Source organism: Ursus arctos, unplaced genomic scaffold (genome assembly GCF_023065955.2).
Source record: "Ursus arctos isolate Adak ecotype North America unplaced genomic scaffold, UrsArc2.0 scaffold_10, whole genome shotgun sequence".
NCBI classification, from domain to species: Eukaryota; Metazoa; Chordata; class Mammalia; order Carnivora; family Ursidae; genus Ursus; species Ursus arctos.
This window is the reverse complement of record NW_026622764.1, coordinates 72,802,313-72,823,284: the sequence shown is the minus strand read 5'-3', so window position 1 is coordinate 72,823,284 and position 20,972 is coordinate 72,802,313. Positions and strand designations below refer to the sequence as shown.

The 20,972-nt window shown below is 40.6% G+C and overlaps 1 protein-coding gene across 1 annotated transcript in view; it reads left to right on the top strand.

Moving 5' to 3' along the window:
* Positions 1-20,972, top strand: part of ATP8A2 (ATPase phospholipid transporting 8A2) — a 479,733-nt gene that overhangs the window by 39,933 nt on the left and 418,828 nt on the right. The window contains exons 2-9 of the mRNA XM_026493019.4: positions 7,943-8,042; positions 8,513-8,611; positions 9,810-9,855; positions 10,499-10,539; positions 15,360-15,433; positions 17,508-17,577; positions 18,606-18,733; positions 19,954-20,065. Of these exons, the coding sequence (XP_026348804.2) occupies positions 7,943-8,042; positions 8,513-8,611; positions 9,810-9,855; positions 10,499-10,539; positions 15,360-15,433; positions 17,508-17,577; positions 18,606-18,733; positions 19,954-20,065 (670 nt within the window). The remainder of the gene's footprint in view (positions 1-7,942; positions 8,043-8,512; positions 8,612-9,809; positions 9,856-10,498; positions 10,540-15,359; positions 15,434-17,507; positions 17,578-18,605; positions 18,734-19,953; positions 20,066-20,972) is intronic.

Genomic DNA, 20,972 nt, shown 5'->3' with positions numbered 1-20,972 from the left:
AAAGAATCTATTTTAGGGGGGAAAAATCTTCTTTGCTGATGATTCCATTCCTCATTTTCAAAACCATGGCTGTGTGTTTTTACATTCCTTTCTACTAATTTATGGTCCCTGAGTGGACAAAGGTGATAAATGTGTGTGTCCATTTTACAATTGTGAGTCCGAAGCCAGGTACTTTTTAGCTTGGGCCTTTGTTGCTATCAGAACCCCACAGGTAAAATCTTACGTTCCTCACGTCTCTATGTGAAATTTCAAGTGGACGACTACATGGATATGTTCACTTATGAGAAGTTGAGCCGTATACTTCGTTCCTCATGCACACTGGAAAGGGCAGAAAACCTAGCAGGAAAATTTGAATTAAAATTAAACATTTGAATGAAGTTTGGCAGTTATGTGCGACTCTAAAAATGATACTGCTCACTTGGAGTTTTGATATTCATAAACTCCTTGGCCTCTTTGTAGCACACAGGACTCACAGTTTTTTGCTTTATATCCAGACCTAAATGAAATTTTTGTGCGTTCCACACTAGCGAACCCTGCATCTCCAGCTAGTTTCCCAGTTTGTCTGCTTCGGTTACCATCCCATGTAGGTCTGGCTCATTAATGGAGTTCCTGGCTCTGGCTGCTTGGGAAGTGAGGTTTTTTGATGAGTTTCGACCTGCCCTTGCAACCAGCGGTAGCCCTGCCTCCTCGACTGAGAGCAGCCTCTCTGGAGTGTGAGCAGGCCTTAGACACTTCTACTGTGATGACTCTATTTCAGAGTCCTCTCACACCTTGTTTGACTTGTAGTATGTCAGCCCTCAGGACAGCCTAAGACCTTTTGATTGGGCTTTTTTCCCCTGTGTTCAGAAAGAATATATTGAATTCTGAGTGAAGGACCAAAGGTATAATGAAATGCAATAGACTTGGACCTGTTCTGCTTCTTCTGGGGCAGTGGCAGGACTGGGCTTCATTTGTGACTCCGGGACCTGTTTGCCTTTAGGTCAGGCATTCTCATAATAGTTGTTGTTTCATTTTATTGAAGATGAGAGTCTCACAACTTCTTTTCAGTTGACTTTATATCCTAAAGTTCACAGGTTTTCTGGTAAATTAATTGAACAAAACCTGCTTTTCAGAGGTGCCACATTTAAAGATAGTAGCCATAAACACCCAGCGTGTCTTGCATTTTTGAACTGCTTGTCTGAGAGGCATCCGTGGTGGAAGGTTTCCCTGGCAGCATGCTTTGTGCTCAAAATGTTATTGTCTCTCTGTTCTCTTCTTCCCTGTCCACATTTCCATGGAAGTATTGAAATAAATGCTTTGTGTCCAGAGCTCTTTATTGAATAATACATTATGTATAATAGAACAGATTTGAAAATATGGGGACTCACGATATAGTAGGAATTAAAGGGAATCTCTAATTGATGCAGTTATGTTCACAGGTATATTTATAAGTTGATTAGAACTCAGCTCATTTTTCTCATTGGATGTGCATTATAAAGAATATGCTAAAAGGGTCTAGGTAAGCCATAATAAAGTGCTATGAAGAGGTGTATCACTGACAGCATCGGTCTAGGTCCACTTTCCTACATTCTGGGAGCAAGCTATGAGATAAGGCAGTGTTTTTCCCCAGCTATAGACTAAGAAATAGGAAAAGTGTCGAAAATAACAATATCATTGTTTTCAAATGAGCTTCTTAACCTTTATTTGCAACTGGTTAAATTGCAGTAGTTCAGGCAAATGAAGTGAAAATTTCTAGTGAAGTGGTCCTATCCCTGTTTATCAGCAGCAGTTTCTATATTGGAGAGGATTTCCAGAATATAACTTAGGGGGGTTGGTTGGCAAAGCAGCAGGAGTCCGTGCTACCTGGGAAGGGCCGTAGGTTTTGTTGTCCATTGGCACCCCCTCTTGGGTGACTCCCAGCTGTGCCCTGATGACCATCGTCAGCAGGAATGGCAGGGGGTCCCCTGGCCTTTGCATGTAGTGTCTCACTCACTCTTGGTCTTTTCTGTGAGTTAGTTTAATACACTAAGTGACAAATGAATTAAGTTGTTTATGAAATGAACATGAACAACTTTCTTAGGATACTGTGTTTTCTTGTCTTCCACCTTTAATAATCCAGAACTCCTTGCTGAGTGACTATTTTGAGAGGAGAAAGGTGAATGGCATCTTATAGGACCTGGGTGGAATGGAAGTTTCCAGAGCATGATCATGGAGCACTGGTTCAGCTCACAGTCAGCCTCCTGTGGAGTTATTTAAAAGGGCCCTCTTCTCTTTCAGTCAATATTGAACACTTCCTGTTCATTGGGCACATACAAGAGAATGTAATGTGCATGTAATGCAGGAGAATAAAAACAATGCTTCTGGCTGTATGTATACCTCAGGTGGATTTACTGCTTACATTTCAGGGAGGAGTGTTAAGCTAGTTTAATTTCTGGGTTTCTGGAAGCTTGTTTTAGGGGAAGTTGCACTTTGAGCAATTATTACGTTTTTGGTTTGCCTTTGGAGAACAGTTGTCAACTCGGGTTTTTCTCACAGCTAGAAAATTGTACTCAAGTGTCATGTCTGGGTTCTTGCTTTGTGCTGATTCTGGAGATCTGACTTCCACAGTGCTTTGTGATTTGTGGCAGACCTGGCCCCAGACCCACATTTTTGCCAGGCCCTATTTTCTCTATGGGTTGTTTCCCGTACTTGCCAGATCCTACGAGTGTCCAAGAGAAGCACGCCCACCATACACATAATTGAGTGCTACCCCTGCTGAGCCACGTTCCCCAGGGGAGGGGCTTCACAGGTTGTTGCTGTTGTCAGAGCTTGTCTTCTTAGAATCCAGAGGCTTCCAGAGGCTTCCCGTTCCTGAGAAGAAAAGGCCAGCATGTGGCCATTCTGGTCTCTTCATACTGCTCCACGTGGCTCCATCCACATTGGCCCCTTCCTGCCCCTCCCACAGAAGGAACAACAGGAGCTCTCCCACTCCACACTTCACATGTGCTGTTCTCTCACTCTGTGGCACTCTTGCCCTGTGTACCCATGCAGATGTTCCTGCTGATTCACCTCCTCCAGGGCTCAGCACACCCGTCGCCTTCTCAGTGAAACATTCCCTGGTCGCGCCATTGAGAATTGTGCCCCTTCCCCTGGATCCCACCTGTGTTACCCCTCTGTATCCTCCTTCCCTGATGGATTTTCCTCCACGGTATTTAGCACATGTATCCTGTCATATATTTTTCTTCACACTGATTTTTCTTCTAGAATGTAATTCTCTTGACGGTATGCATTTTTGACCAGTTGGTTCCCTGCAGTGCCTGGTACAGTGCATAGTACATAGATGGGGCTCAGTAAACATCCGCTGAAGGAAGGCTGAATGGATTTTTGACAAACCCCTGATCATTCTTCATGCCACCTAATTTCAAGAAATAGCCGTCTAACATGTTTAGAGAGAATCTGAGTAAACCACAGGAAACATCCGCTGAAGGAAGGCTGAATGGATTTTTGACAAACCCCTGATCATTCTTCATGCCACCTAATTTCAAGAAATAGCCGTCTAACATGTTTAGAGAGAATCTGAGTAAACCACAGGAAACCCTGGTTTTCTCCTGGTCATTTGTCCCCGTTCCCCAGGCTCTAAGATGTGCTAAATACCCAGGACCACTTGGAGCCCGGGCCTGTCCTCACTGTGAACAGCCATCCTCGTAGGTATGCTGACACATGTGGTCCGAGTGGGCATCTTTAGGGGGTGACTCATTCACCTGGGTGAACAAACTCTTCTGTTGGGAACCTCCTTCACTGACCCATTTCACCCTGTGGATTGTTCTTTCCCCTGCTACAGGGGATGGTAAATATCTCTTATCCTTTTGTGTCTTATAGTGTTCAGCTGGGTTGACTTCAAATAGGAGATTTGAACCAATCTACCTGTGCAAGGGCGGTTGCCAGTCAGGGTGTGGTCCTTGGACCAGCAGCATTGTTTTACTACTACACAGCAGCCATCTCTTGCATGAACGTCAGTTTCTCTGAGTTATTGATTATGCTTATTCTATTTCAGTCTGAAAGTATTTTAGACTCACTTTTCTATTTCGACTAGAATCAAAGTTAGTCTGCTTTCCTTCCCCATCTTATCTTTGGTTTGGGATCTTTTTCTTATCCAACCTTCTACCTTTATGGCATTTCAGAGACACGTAGGTCCCCTGAAGCATACTTAGTATTTTACTCAAGTGGGAAATGTTCACACAAAGACGGGGTCATGTGCCAACTGTGTGTGTGTGTCTATTTCATACAGATGGAATCTGGGGTTCAAATGTTACAGTTGGACTACCTTATAAGAAGCTTTCTAGTCTTAGAGTGTGTGAATTTTCATGTTTCCTTTATGATAATGTTGTTTGCTTTATTTCAGTGGTCAGTACACCATAAAGGAATGCATGGTGTTCTGTTCGAATTTGTCTGCTAAACTGCAATTAAGAGAACTTTGCACTGTGAGCTTATCATGTGCATGAGTTTGATATAGTTTCCCTATGCTTTAATAAGCTTGATTTGAGCTAGTATCTTCTGTCTGGCAAAATTTTACAGTGACAACCTGTACTCGAAAGGACTACATAAGTGTGTAGGGGCTCCATGCAAGCACATTTTCTAGCTAGTTCAGTGATATCCCTTCAGGTGTCAGAATCTTTAAGTTTGAACTGTCTTAAAAGTGGTTTCATATACTTTTTAATATGTATATTTAATACTTTAAGCAAAAGAAGACCCTTTGCTCTTCTATTTTGGTGCTTCTAATTTGTTGTGTATTCGAAACCTGCTAGATAGTCTTGCTACAATATATTTCATGTAAGAGTTGTCTCAGAATCATGTCTTTGGAAGGCAAGTTAGAAGTCAAGCAGGTACTTTTATGGGTAAATCTTCGAGCAGCCAAAAGAGGAATGGTTCATTTTGCCCCTTCAGCTTCTCAGTTTATGCCTTTAGATTATTTCGTTGTTCATTAATTATCTGCTCTGTGGTGGGAACATACAAAGTTGAAGTAACCATTCTTAATATTCCCAGAATCTATTCTGGGGATAGATAAATAAAATATAAAACAAAGCAGAGACCGTATAATGTAGGTGTAAACACCATCCTGTGGGCTTGGAGGAAGAGGAGTCTTTGTGGTTTGATCAAACTCAATGGAAGATATGAGTTTGAATGGGAGAGGAAGATGGGAAGGGCAGTTTAGTTATGGAGACACCATGTGGATGCGGAGGATGTCCCAGGTGGAAGCAAAAAAGGGAGCATCTATAGATTCAACACAAATTAAATTGAAATTTTAATGGCATTTTTTTTACAGAAGTAGAAAAAACACTGCTAAAATTATGTGGAACCACTAAAGACCCCAAATAGCCAAAGAAATTCTGAGAAAGAAGAACAAAGTGGGAGGTATTACACTTCCAGATTTCAAGCTATACTATAAAGCCATAGTCCTCACAACGTATGGTATTGGCATAAAAACAGACAAATAGGCCAACTGAACATAATCAAGAGCCCAGAAATAAACCCAAACATATAGGGTCCCCTGATACTTGGATAGGGAGCCAAGAATCCTCAAGAGAGAAAAGATAGTCTCTTAGATAAATGGTGCTGGGATAATTGGATTTGCACATGTAAAAGAATGAAACTGGACCCCTATTTTACACCACTTACAAAAATTAATTTGGAATGGATTAAAAACTAAAACATGAGACTCGAAGCTATGAAACTCCTAGATGAAAACATAGGAAAAAAGCTCCTTGACATGGTTTTGGTGATGATTTTTTGGATGTGACATCTAAAGCACAAGCAACAAAATGAAAAGCTTCTGCACAGCAAAAGAAACCATCAGTAAAGTGCAAAGAGAACCTTTGGAATGGGAAAAAATATTTGCAAACTGTGTATCTGATAGGGGGCTAATATGTAATATATACAAAGAACTCCTGCAGCTTAATGGCCAAAAACGATAACCCAATTAAACAATGGGCAAAGTACCTGAATAGACATTTATCCAAAGAAGATATATGAAAAGCTTTCATAGGCACATGAAAAGATGCCCAGCATCACTAGTCATCAGAGAAGTGCAAATTAAACCATAAGGTCCTATCATGTGTCACCGGTTTGGATAGTCACCATCAAAAAGATAAGCGATAACAATGCTGGCATTGATAGAGAGAAAAGGGAACCCTCTTGGTGGGACTATAAGCTGGTGCAGCCACTACGGGAAGCAGTGTGGAGTTTCCTCAAAAAATGAAATAGAACTACCCTATGATTTAGCAGTTCGACTTTTGGGAATATATCCAAAGGGAATGAAAACACTAACTTAAAAAGATATCTCCACCGTCACGTTCATAGCAGCATTGTTTACAATAGCCAAGACATGGAAACCGCTGAAGTGTCCACTGATGGATGAAGAGGTTGTGGTATATACATAAAGTGGAATATTACTCAGCCACAGAAAATGACAGAATCCTACCATTTGTGACATGGATAGACCTTGAAGGCATGCTAAGTAAATCAGAAAAGAAAGACATGTTCTATGATCTCACACATGGAATCTAAAGAAACAAAACAAAACAAATCCAGACTCATAGAAAAAGATAAGATTTGTGATTACCAGAAGTGGGGGGGAGAGAAATTGGAGAAGGTGGCGCAAAGGTACAGCCTCCAGCTGTAAGATAAATACATACAAGGAACGTCGTATACAACATGCGGCAGTAGCATGATATATCTGAAAGTTATTTTTTTTTCCTTTTTTCTTGTACCCACATGGGAAAATGGGTGTTAGCGGAACCTGCTGTGGTAACCATTTCACAATATATGTGAATCAGAGCATCCTGCCATATGCCTGAGCTGTGCAGCGATGTATGTCAATTATTTCTCAATAAGACTGGAAAAAATTCCAAACAAGCATGAGCAAAGGTGGCCAAATAAAGGGTGTGATAGGAATGGAGTTTATTCCAGTGTGGTTGAAAGCATAAACCCCTGTGGTAGGGATCTAGAGGGACACACTGACCTGTTACACACACGCCTGGGACCCAGCGCATCCTTTATGGAGTTGATTTGCTACGTCGAATCAGTGGCTTTATATTAAGAATTGTCACACATCACACATCCAGGGATAATTCTACTCACGAGGATCGCTCAATTAACGTTTTTTTTTTTTTTAAGATTTTATTTATTTATTTGACAGAGAGAGAGAGAGACAGCCAGCGAGAGAGGGAACACAAGCAGGGGGAGTGGGAGAGGAAGAAGCAGGCTCCCAGCGGAGCAGGGAGCCCGATGCAGGGCTCGATCCCAGGACCCTGGGATCACGACCTGAGCCGAAGGCAGACGCTTAACGACTGAGCCACCCAGGCGCCCCTCAATTAATGTTTCTATCTCACTCTTTATTTCAGTGTTCATGTCTTTTGCTGTATTTGGAATGTGTACCTCTTTCTGTTTTGGGACCCTTGAAACATATTTTCCTTTAACAAATATTCTTTTCTTTGGTTAAAGATTTATTTATTTATTTTAGAGAGAGAAAGAGAGGGAGAGAGTGGGAACAGGGGGAGGGGCAGAGGATCTCAAGCAGACTCTCTGCTGGTCACGGAGCTCTGCCAGGGGCTCCATCTCACGACCCATGAGATCATGACCTGAGCCAAAACCAAGAGTCGAACGCTCAATTGACTGAGCCACCTAGACGCCCAGCAAATACTCTTGACGTGCTTACTGGAGCTCTTAGAAGGCGGGTAAATCTTTCTGCTTACGGTGTGTGAATAGTAAATATATCTAAGTTTGAAAACAAAGATCACATTAGATTTTCTTGTCAGGTGTGCCCTTTTACAAAATCTTTGTGGGACAGGGCCAGCACAGCAATTTTCTTGTCCTAAATTCTGAAATATTTTATTTTTAAAACCACTTTTAAAATTCTCTCAACTTTTTGTTTTCTTTGTAGAATTTACATCTGTGCTGACAGTAGCATTTTTCTTTGTACTTTTAGTACGGCCAAGTACAGCGTGTTGACGTTTCTACCTCGATTCTTGTATGAGCAGATTAGAAGAGCTGCTAATGCCTTCTTCCTCTTCATTGCCTTATTACAGGTAACGCTTTTTTAAAAGTGATTTAAAATTCATAATGTTAATTGCATGCAAAATGGGATTTTGCTGAAAGGTCACTTAACTGAAAAAGTGTCATCATACTTGAATGTAATTTGTCCCCTCATCCAGTCGTTTTCATGCACAGACATGAACTCTGCATAAAGGCAGACTTCTTTAGGTATTGCCATAAGGATAATTGCAGTTACTAAAACAGGCACTGAAAAGTGGCCCTAGAGTCATACTTTTAACCCCTTTTCAGTTTTAAACACATAGCAATGTTAGATGAAATTTTTAAAATATGTAAAACACGTAGCTAGTTTTTAAAAAGAAGGTAATCACTTTGGTAAAACAGAAATGGAACAGAAAAGTCCAAAGAGTGAGTGTTGAGTGTCATATTTTCTTTTTTGTAGAGAGGATTTTGATTTTAAAATGTTAATTTGTCAACTTCCCTCTTTTGGTCTCTTGTCTTACAGCAAATTCCAGATGTGTCTCCAACAGGAAGATACACTACCCTGGTACCACTGATCATTATTTTAACAATTGCAGGCATCAAAGAGATTGTAGAAGATTTTGTAAGTTTTTGCTTTCATATAATAAAAACCTTGTATTGAGTATAACTTGTAATTTATTTGTTGTTCTGTTTTTCTTTGTTGAAGATAGAAAATTGGTCAGTAGTTTAACTAACCTCTCAAGGTTCATGATGGTATTTTTGGGGAGGGAGTGTGTATACTCAGTGTCTTAAATACCTGTACAGTGACACAGAAGTAGTTCCAACTGTGTTTTCTAATGTTAGCTCTGTGAACCCTCTTTGATTTTTATCACTGATGTTCCTTAAATTCTTCTTTAGAGCTTGCTAATTTGGGTAGCAAAAAGGTGGTATTGCTGCCTCTTATAGCAGCATTGGGCTGGCTGTGCCTGGGGTGATTTTATGAAATCTTCTCTCTCCCCAGACTTATCTCAGTGTATCTCCAAGTTCACTGGCTACAATCATATTCATGCTTTTTCCCCTTTTCTCAGTCTATGGTCTTGTCTGCAGGGTCTTTCTCTTCCTCTCTACCCCTCACTCCCTCCTCCCCTTTCTCTCTCTCCCTCCCTCCCTCCCCCACCCCTGTCTCTCTTTCTCAGGCTCACACATACACTAGCACACATTATGTACATTTTTTCTGGGAATAGGTAAACAAATAAATGGAATGCAAATCAGAAGTACTTATCTCTCAAAGTTCTTTACCAGTAAAATGAATTCAGTTGCTGTTGCGTTTATCATACTGAGTAATTCTTTTAGTCTCACCTAAAAGAAGCAACGCATGAGAAGTCTCAAACTTCTGGGGCGCCTGGGTGGCTTCTCGTTAAGCATCTGCCTTCAGTTCAGGTCATGATCCCAGGGTCCTGGGATCGAGCCCCAGAAAGCCTGCTTCTCCCTCTCCCACTTCCCCTGCTCATGTTCCCTCTTTCACTGTCTCTCTCTGTCAAATAAATAAATAAAATCTTAAAAAAAAAAAAAGAAACCTCAAACTTCAGAGTGCTCCTTTCTTGTTGGAGCCAAAATGTCCTGGCTGACACCAGAGTAGAAGGCATCCATGTTTGTGACAATTGTCTACTGAGTTTAGTGAGTGCTGCTGGGTCACAAACCTCTGAGCCGAGCTTCACAGCGTTTGCGTTGCTGCAGGTCCATTTCCTGGAGCCTTGTTTCTCTCCTGATCTATTGTTGCTGTTTCAATTATGCATTTGGAACTTTTGAATCTAAAAACTTTCTTTTCTTTCTGGTAACAGAAGCGGCATAAGGCAGACAATGCAGTGAACAAAAAGAAAACAATAGGTAAGACACCAGGCTGAATCACTTTTTCCACTAGAAAACTCTAGACCCACGTTTAAAGCATTTATAATAAGTAGCTAATGGTATTAAGTGGAGGGAAATGATCTAGAAAATATTTTAAAGAAATAGCAAAATTACAAACCAATCCAACAAAATGTGAGTGCAGGCTATTAAGATTTGAACAGAATTTTTCTATTTTAGAAGCTTAGAAAAGGTGGTAAATTTCAGGAACTAGACATACTTTAGGTCTATAAAAAGTCCAACCATTCACATCCTTGGTTTATAATTGCTACCTACCTCTCTATTTTTTACTGTATTGATTTCTAGAACATTAGGTCCGTATTGTGTGTGTGTGTGTGTGTGTGTGTTTAATCTCATAACAACAGGGTGATATTTTTCTTCTGGGATAAATACAGCTAGTTTTATATGCATGTATCTATATGTGTGGTGTATGCATTATCATGTATATATGGTACGTGGATTGGGGCTCCATTTTGAGGAGTGGTGTGGTATGACTTTATGTCTGAAGATATGGTATGTTGAAATTAGTAAGTGAAATTTTGAAAGGAGCCTTTTAGATTTTGAAAAGCTGATTTTATTTTGATTATCACCAATATTAACTGGTACATTGTTTTTTCTTTTTCAGTGTTAAGAAATGGTATGTGGCATACCATTATGTGGAAAGAGGTAAAAACTATAGGAAACATATTGAGGGTTGCTGGAGGTGGGGAGGTGGGTGGGGGGATGGGGTAACTGGGTGATGGGCATCAAGGAGGGCACGTGATGTGATGAGCACTGGGTATTATATGCAACTGATAAGTTATTGAACACTACATATGAGACTGATGATGTACTATATGTTGACTAATTGAATTTAAATAAAAAATTTTAAAAAACCACTAATTTTAAAGATCTGCCAGAAAAAGTACTGTTTGGGGACTTGTAATTAATTGTGAGTATTGATCGCAGTAGATGAAGTCCGGCTTAAGACATCAGTAATCTTTCATGTAAGTTTTACATTGTGAAGTTTCCCATGAAGTTTACTCAGAATTGCTGCCTCTTGACTCAGTTCCTTGCTTCTTCTGGAAAGTGCTCATTCTGTCAGTTCACAGTTGTGAAATTCACTGATCCTGTTGGATACTTCTGAAATAGCAAATGATTCTCTAGTTTCCAACTCTAATCCAAGAAACCTCTTCCCTGGTCTTCTGTTCTCCTAACTGAAATCCAGCTTTTGGTTTGTTTTTGTTTTTGTTTTGTTTTTTTTTTTGAAGATTTTCTAACTTTGGAGAATCTCACTTCTAACGTTTTTGGTGGGAAGAGTTTTGGGTTTAAGGTTTTACTGTGAAGTGTAAACAGAGGTGGAGTGGGGGTTGGAGGCCAGCCTGTTTTGATCCTGAACTTGTTTGTCATGACCAGCAGTCACTGCTCTTAACTTTACAGTAGTGAGAAGGGCTTGCCTCCACGTCTCTGGAAACGTGAGGTTGGGAGGGTTTGGGGATGGTGAGGGTTTTTTGGGTTGTTTATAGTGATGAATAGAAAATGTAGAAGAAATATGCTGTGCCATCTGGGTATCTTGTATCTGATAAAGTTAGCTTTTTAAGTGAGCCTCTGTTTTACCTGGACCTTCTTAATGGTTGCAAGATGTTTTTTTGGGGGAGATGACTTTCTTGACTTCAGGATTTGAAGCTGATTAACATGATTTCAAAAGAAAACTACTTTTTAGAAGGTTCACTTACCAATAGTTTCTCCTGCTAACCATTTAACAAGCAGTGTTTAAATATGCTTCTATGATCTTTTACTCTGCAAAATACCTGTGGTACAGTAACTGCAGCTCTCAGCTTCGTTTGTGTTTTGTTTCCTTTGTTATAAGAGAACTGTGAAGTCTTTTTATAGTGTTTTGTGATAACACCTTAACCGTGGTAGCAATCTAGAAGTCCTGTAATGCCAATATTAATTGACCTCCCTCTTATTAGAAGTCTGTGGTTCTTGGTCAAGTGGTTGGAAATTCTTGACCTCATAGAGGTTAGAAATGCTCAGTTCTGTGGGGGTTCAAGGATTCCCACTGCACTTAGGAATGGCCTCTGTTTCTCCAAGCGCTTCCTGACACCTTCCCCTGGCCCAGAAAGGTACGAACAGTGGCTGGAGGGAAGAATGCTTGGGATTTGGATGTTTGCATTACATGAAACAGTAGAAAATGAAGTGATGGTCTCTGAATTCTGGGTCTAGGAATTGATGGCCTCACAGACTCCTAAAGCTCATTACCATTTCCTACACACATTTGAAGTTAAAAAAAATCCCAAACCAGATACCTGTTATATGCTTTGCCACAAATATTTTTGTTTCAATTAAAATGCTTTTGTTTGTTTAAATGCAGCTCTTAGCATGTCCCAGAGATGGTGTTAGGCATTGGGGATGCAAGTAAGAATAAAGCACGGCCCCTGCCCTTAAGAAGCTGCCTACCATTGTTCTCAGCCTTCAGTGGGCATCCCAGTAGCTTGACTGGCTGGTCTAACACTGAGTGCTGTGTGGGATGTCCCCTCAGAATTTCTGATTTGGGGGGCACCTGGGTGGCTCAGTCATTAAGCGTCTGCCTTCGGCTCAGGGCGTGATCCCGGAGTCCTGGGATCGAGCCCTGCATCAGGCTCCCCCACGTCCTCCCACTGGGAGTCTGCTTGTGTTCCCTCTCTGGCTGGCTGTCTCTCTCTCTGTCAAATAAATAAATAAAATCTTAAAAAAAAAAAAAAGAATTTCTGATTTGGGAGTTCCACTGGGCCCTAGATTTTGCATTTGTAACAAGTTCCCAGGTGAGGCTGATGACGCTGGCCCGAACCACTGGTGTCATGGGAGTGGCAGGCAGCTGGATAGCATGCAGTGGGGTCCTGAGCTCTGTGCAGGGGCATGCTTCAGATGCTTCTGGAACAAAGGGGAGGGATGGCGAGTCTAGACCCATCGGTTCAGATGAGCACAGGCTTCCCTCATGTGATGTTCAGGTGTTCTCTTGAAGGATGAATGAGAGGTGACTATTTTAAGAGGGAAATGCTGTTCCAGAGAGAACTGGGTGAAAGTCTGAGGTGTATGGGAAGCAGAGCCAGACACATCTGCAGAGTGGCTCAGAACAAGGATGAGAATATGGAAGAAGAAGGGTGATAAGAGGTACCAAATACCAGAGATGTCAGGCAAGGTGGGCCTGGCTATCTTTAAGCTTCCCAAAGCAATACAACTCTAATCTGAAACGCTGAGCTCGCGTTGGCAGTCCCTTGGGCTGTAGCACGGTAGTTAGTGAAGGCTGGGAGGCAGCTCTTCAGTGCAACTCCATAGCGTTGGGTGACTTTGAGAAGGCCTTTGAGCTTACTCTTCAAAATTAAGAAGCTTGAGAAGTCCTCTGAGGCTAGAGTGGATTCAGGGATCTAGAGGGGGTTCTTTCTCATCTTAAGAATTCTCATTTGGGAAACTTCACACACTCAAGGGACAACCATGCATAAGACTACCAAATAGAAAACCATTTTCAAACACATTTCCAACCACGTCGTTTTTCATGTGCATGGAACTTCTCGGAACTTTGTGACTGGGATATGGATGTTTCTTTATTTAAATAACTAAGATAGGAGAAAGCCATAATTTCCCTTGTCCTCCCACTGAATTAAGAAAAAATCCACTGCCTTTTTTCTTTTGAAAACATGCCCAATTTTCCTTTCTAGTTTTTAACTAACAGCTTCTTCTGATTTTTTTAATATAATTAAACTATTCACATAAAATTCTTTTACATTTAAAACATTTTCAGTTTTCATAAGCATTCCTTACTTTTGTACTGATGGTTGTTCAAATAGCTCAGTAGCCCCTATTTTTTGATTTTCTTTTTATTGTGGAATGTGGAATATACTTATAGGCCTTCCTTTTGGCTTTAAGTTGATACTAACTTCAAACATACAGTGGTTCTGGAATTTAATTTTTACCCCCCTTCCTTACATTGAGCCTGATTTCTTACTTCCCCACATGCTTTGATAGTGTTTCGTTTCAAAACACTAGCAGGACATGTTTTTAGTAAACCCTCCTTTTTCCTAATAAAAAGTTAAATATAGTCACCTGCCAGTGCCATTCTCCTAGCTTGCAAGATCCAGGAGTCTTTCATGAATATTACTTTCATACGTATTTCTGAAGTATTCGGTTCGAAATTCTTGATTTCTAAGAGAATAGTAATATGCATTAGAATAAGAAGGAAGGCATAGTGCCCATGTTGAGTTTTGAACTTACTTACATGTGCTGAGAACAGCCTTTGTTCTTGTGCTCTCTGAGAATCGTGGCCTCTGGGACTTTCACACTCATAGTGTCCATTCGGTTATACCCCTGCTAGCAGAGACTGACACTTAGCACGTGCCTGTTTCAGGCCAGGTGCTTGCATGTACTTCCTTAATCACTGCATCAGCCCTACAAGGTAAGTGTTGGTCTTTCTCCATTTTATAAGTGAGGACGCTAGAGCTCACAGAAGTGAAGAACTTGCCAAGATCCCAGGGCTGGTGAAGCTCAGATCTGAACCTCAGCCTGCCTGACTTGAAAGCCGTATTCTACCCAGCTGGGTACTTCTGTGACGTCATGTAAAGCATTTACAGACTCTTGGTCATGGTGCCCATGTTCAGCGGATTAAGGCCTTTTTCTTTAGCTTGGGGTCTTGTGTCTGGAGAGTCTGTTTCCCTAGGTGGTCTCTGACTTTGGCTGTGACTCTTTTTGGCAAGTTCTTGAGGCTGTACAAATCTTCTCTGTTTTAAGTGGTGTGTTTCCAGGGGACCTTTTAGATGTACTGTTCATGGATGAATTCAGTATTGCCTTGTAATCAGACCACACTGGCCCATTGTTCGGTTTTGAATCTTGGGTCTAACACTTACGGGCTGTGTGGACCGTGATCAAGTTATTTCTCTTTGAGCTTCAGTTTCCCCATTTGTAAAATGGAGAAAATTTAGGTGTGTTAACTCAATTGACCCTTGCAATAACCCCATGAAATATATGCTGTCAACCTCATTATATGCATAGATGAGAAGGCTGATGCCCACAGAGTTTACCTAACTTGCTCCGGGTTACTCAGGGCTAGCAAGGAGTCCAGCCTGGGGACTTGAGCCTGGCATTCAGACTGGCTCTGGAGCTGTGCACTTAACCAGTCTCCCTTACTGTGTACAGCTTGGTAATTGTTCCCAAGTTCAAAAGTGGGGATTTGCAAGTAGATGGAATAATCGTAAGAAAGTGAGACCTTGATAGTTGTTCTGACTCTTCTCTTTTCTTACTGTCCCTTTGTTTTTTGTTTCTTTTTTATTCAACATCACTGTAGAAAGGCAATATTATCATTTGTATTGAAATGTTTTCCTTCTGTTCTTGTCAAGGAAAATAATTTGGGCTTTTGCCTTAAGCGTCATGGCATAATTATGTAGTAATTTTTTCTTCAAATATTTAACTACCTTAATGACTGTTTGTGCTTTCCTGTCTTTCACGCTTCTCTGTCCTTGTCCTTGGTTTTCTAGGTGGCAGTGGGAGACATTGTGAAGGTCGTCAATGGGCAGTACCTCCCAGCAGACATGGCCCTGCTGTCCTCCAGGTCAGGTGTGCGAGTGGGCACATTGTTTGAAATAACTGTGTATAAAACATGAAGTGGTGACTACAGGAATCACAAGCCACCCTCTCCCTTCCATCCCCCAGAGACACCAGCCTTCTCTCACCAGCCTGTTCTTCTCTTACTTGTCATTTGCCTTTTTTTTGTTCCTGCCTTAATCCTAAATTTTCTTTCTCCATTCCCTTGTACTTTCATAGAACTCTTTTAGATGTACTGATTCATTTTAGTCTCGTAGCAGTTCTGGGCTATTCCTCCTTCATAGGAGACTCCCCAGAGCAGTGGAGTGATTCCATCAGTAACATGCAGATTGCAGCCTCTCTGAGGCTTGAGAACCAGTCTTCTGGTGGGTCCAGCCAGGAGCCTTCCCATGGAGCCAGGGCCTCCTTTACTAGCTTCTCAGAGATCTGGGCCATGTTCACAGCAGAGACATGACCTGTGGTTGGTGTTGCCCCTTCATTCATCCACATTGTATCCCCCTTTCTGCCCAAGTGCCATTGCCATGTTCTCCAGGTAGTTTCATGCTGGAAGGTGTCACCAATCACTAAGTGACATGAATAATGGACCGAGCAATCCATGACTTTTCCTTGGCTTGATACATAAAAGTATATATCCAAGATGGAGTGCTATAATTAGGATATGAATAAATTTCTTTTCATGAGTTCAAGATTAATTTCTGTGATAGGACTAAAACTTCCTATGTTTATGTGCTGCAGGGACTGGCATCTAGGGACTCTCCTAGATGCTCACACTGTTGGCATTTTCTTTGAATGCAGACAGTGTTGCTTTTATTGGGTTTGATCCTACATTGGATTCTAAGCCTTAGCATAAATTTTCTGCTTGAGATAAAAGGTTTAAAAATAGGATCCCAGGCCCATAGAGAAGGAAGAGCATACATAGGGCAGGACTCATGTATGTCTGTATTGATTGGTAACAAGAGAAATAGTGAAATGTAGATCAGTTGACAGTTTGGAGCATGAGTTTTCACCATAACCCTCAGAAAACTTGGTTTTAGTATGAGATGGTTTGAGCTGACAACATGTTTCTAGGATGCTCATTACTGTTTGAGTCTGTACATTGTGCTAAGCAGTCCACTGAGTACATTATCCCATTTACTCTTCCCCCAAACCCTTGGTATCCCTCCTTTATATGTGAGAAAACACAGAAACAGAGATTAAACAACTTCCAAGTCCACACAGCCCACAAAGGTAGCAGTAGGAGATTTTAACTTAGTCAGTGGGTTATAGACTTCTCTTGACCACTAACTATGCACCTAACCCCAGTGATTAGAAGTAACAATACAGTATCTGCCATGCTTATTGTTTTTTCTTTTTAAGATTTTATTTGAGAGAGAGAGAGAGAGCACGAGCAGGGGGTGAGGCAGAGGGAAAGGGAGAAGCAGGTTCCCCGCTGAGCAGGGAGCCTGACGCAGGCCTCAGTCCCAGGACCCTGGGATCATAGGCTGAGCTGAAGGCAGACACTTAACTGACTGAGCCACCCAGGCGCCCCTACCATGCTTATTGTTACTCTTCAAGGGTTCTGTCCTTAAAATTGGATGTTTTGATTAAAAAGTTACCTGTTGACATAGTAAAAGGTGCAGGGAAGAAAAGGCTTGCCAAGCCTGTGTCCCGATTGCTGAACTCTGGCTGTAATGTTCTTCAAAAGAAGTGTTTGTACTGGCTGTGTCTAGCGCTGCTCTTTTGGTCAGGAGCGGGCCGAGTCTCAGACTCTAACGGTCATCCAAACACAGTGGTGGGGTCTTAGCTGGAACATGCTGTGTTTCCCTTAACCCACCAGTCCTCTTCTCATTCTTCTTCCATTATTTCTGCTACTTAAGGTCAAGCAGCCAGTATGTGGGGCCTGGAAGGGTGGATCATTGGGAAAACACAATACAATTGTGTTGGTGTTGAGCCTCAAAGAGGCGCGCTTTCTGGCCAGTTACTATGAAAGTGGTTGAAGGGCCAGTCAGCAGACACAGTTTCCATGGTAGAGACTTTATGAGCTGGGAATTTGTGGAGGGGATCTTCCTAAACTTTGGCTTTTTAAATTTCTCTCTCCATAGTGAACCTCAGGCAATGTGCTATGTTGAAACAGCCAATCTAGATGGGGAGACGAACCTTAAAATACGTCAGGTAAAGTAAGCTTTTATGACTCGTGTTGTTTTGGAGGCCCAAATTGAAAATTTGGTCCACTGTACTAGTCAGTGCTTTTTCTAGAGAAAAATGTTCTGCTAGAAAGGGTTATGTCTTAACCCTAATGGAACCCATGGGAAGAACGCGGCTTTTATTATGAAGGGAACCTCTTGAGAGAGACAACAGGTTAGAAAAAGTGAGCTTCATCCAAGTATGGGTCATGAAGCGTATCCTGCCTTAATTTATGTCTTAGATCTACGTCTGTTCGTGCAGGTGGAAAGAGATCCTTTCAGCTAGGTTGAGCTGTGTGTTGGAAAGGGCATCATCTTTATGGAGAGATACTGTAGACAAGCTCTGGGTACCTTACTTTACATTGTTGTTTTAACTGAGACTTTAATTCTAGAGAGTAACACATTAAATATAAAATTTCTATGCCTTAAGTCTGTTCTTACCATACATTTTAATTCTAGAATGAAAAATGGTCTTTACTGTAACACGAATTTTAAGCATTTGACACTCAAATTTTCTGTTGCATAAAGTTGAATTTGTTAATTCTATCCACCTGTCTTTCTTTTCTACCTTAGATATTTGAATTAGGTAGGGTTTTTTTTTTTTTCCGTTTAAAGAAGAGTTGCTGAGTACTAGCTATAATACTAATATAACATTATATTAAAAGAATGCTTTATTCTGTTTTTATGACTTGAATGAAAGTAGAGCTAATAGAGTACTCTCTGCAAGGTGCTTGAGTATGTGGTTACTTGTAAGAACATGGATGTTCCCAGCACAGTGGGAGAATCTTCACTTTGCACTTCATGGAATTCTTTGGAAACTTTTACATTAGGTTGCTATGGCAAAGGCTGCCTGGGAAGTCTATCTTGAGGGGCTGGTACCTTGATTTTTTAGCTTCCCCAGTGACTCCATTTTAGATGATTCGTTATTTCCTTTGGGTTAACGATGGGGATGCTGAATGTTGTGAATGTTGTCCCCAAACCTGGAAGACTGTTTCCTCTTTTGGTTTAACATTTTAGGGTCTGAGTCACACTGCTGACATGCAAACAAGGGAAGTATTGATGAAGTTATCTGGAACTATAGAATGTGAGGGACCCAACCGCCATCTCTATGACTTCACTGGAAACTTGCACGTAGATGGGAAAAGGTATCACTTTCACTTTTCTTAGTTTTGTTTTTATTTTATTTTATTTCATTTATTTTTTTGTTCTTAAATGGGACTAAGAATTACTGGAGTTGGTAAAATATCAGCTTGTTTTTTGGTTTCAAAATATTTTAAAACTGTGAGATTTCTTATGTTTAGCTTAGATATGAGAGACTGAGCTTTTCCTGAAGCACAATTTCAGTCGATATAAACCTTCTTCCTTAAATTTAAGGAAAGAACTGATTTTTGGCAGGAAAAACAGCCCCAGGGTCTGAAATGAGATTAAAGGCACGGCTATTTTTCTGTGTGTATTACCTGTCAGGAAGGAGAGGTGGTTTGGGGTACATAAAATTGTCCAGAAAAGCAGAAGAGAAGCATATCAAGCGTTTAAGAGCTAATCTATTAATTAGAGAAACATCCGTTTGTGTTTTTTTTTGACTAACATTCTTCTAAGTAGCATTTGTTTTTATAAAGTTGAGTGGAAGGAACAGCAATTACTCTTTCTTTAGAATATTCACCGCCCTGTTGTCGATATTGCGTTGTCTTCGTCCTCTTGGCATTTGTTTGATTGTTGGACAGTCATTTTTGTCATTATGTTGGGGTGCAGTTTCTCCCTTCTACCCATCTTTAATCTGCATGCTCCCTACCGATGCTTCCCACCTTTGTATTTTGAACAGACCCAAAGGGAAGCACCTAACCGCGGGAATCAACCCCAAATAACTATGACAACTGTGACTGCTTTCTTGGTTTTCTTTTAGCATGCAGAGCCATTCCATAGGCTCCCCATTTTGAATTTTTACATTCCACTCATCCTTTTATTTAGTCATTAAGTCATTCTTGACAAATTTGATATTCTAACTTTAGAGTCTATAAAATAAACTGGGGTTCCCAATAAATACGCTTCTGGTTATTTTAGCAATGTCCTTTTTGGGTGTGGAGTTTTATACCAATGGGTTTTTAGAAAATGCAATTCCCTCTAACATGGGTAGTGATGAATGGATAGGATAAAACTTTTATTTGTGGGTCCTTTTTTTTTTTTTTTTTTTTTTGTAGTGGAAGGCAATGGTAACCTTTATTGCCTCTCTGTCTCAGTGAAATAATTCAAATTTGACTAAAAGAAACGATCAAATTAATTGATTAATTGTGGGTTTATGTTTAAGGGGGAAAGCTCTTGCTCATTTGTCAAACTATCATTAAATATAAATGTTGTTTCTTATTTTTAGCCCTGTTCCCCTTGGGCCTGACCAGATCTTATTAAGAGGTACACAGCTTAGAAATACTCAGTGGGTCTTTGGCATAGTTGTTTATACTGGACACGACACCAAACTCATGCAGGTAAAACATTTCTATGCTGAAAAACAATGCTGATTTCAGTCTTTATTTTTTCTGTCCATTTTTATGGAATAGAGAGTGCAAATGCAGGTGTTGCATTTAGGGGGCGCAAATTTGTTTGTGAACCTAAATTTAGAAAGGAAGTACCTTTTATTTCTGGTTCCTTGGATAGTTTTTCCTGGATTTCCATTATTCTATCAGATGTTTGTTACCTCTTGTTTGATATATCGATGGTCTGTTTTTTCCAGATTTGGGGGACAATCCGTTCTAACTTGTTTTATCTTCTGGACTTAAGCAGAGATTCATTCTATCTTCCTTATATCTCTTCTTCTCTTCCTCATGCCACAAATTAGGATTTTATAGTAAATTGTCCTTTTAATTGAATCCTTGGCAATTTAAAATCAGTTATTTTTGAACTAATATTTATACACCAAAGTTCATACACCAAAAAATTAAGTTAAAATGATTTTGCTCTTTCTCTGTTAATGATTTTCAAAATATTTGTGAATTTACGGCAGCCCACATTTTTGTATTATGACGTATTTTACCAGACAGCTTTTGAAATTCTGTATAAATCAGTGTCCCAATGTGTCATTTCTTATATTTCTTTGGTATCTTTTGGATCTTATTTTGCTAATGGTTGCTGTTCATGAGATCAGCTTTTCAGCTTATCTACTCTTTTGTATCACTTCCAAAGCATGTATTTGGCTGTATTTCTTAGTTCAAAATTATTTAGTGGCCACCACGCATCAAGTCTTGAAGCAGGCTGTGTGGATACAATAGTGAAAGGCCCAGCTGACCCTCTGGGAGCCACGAAGACTAAGGAGTAATACAGAATTACCAGATAGAATGAGAATCGCTGCTGGATGTGTCATTACAAAGTGCTGGGGGTTTCTACAGAAAGGCCAAG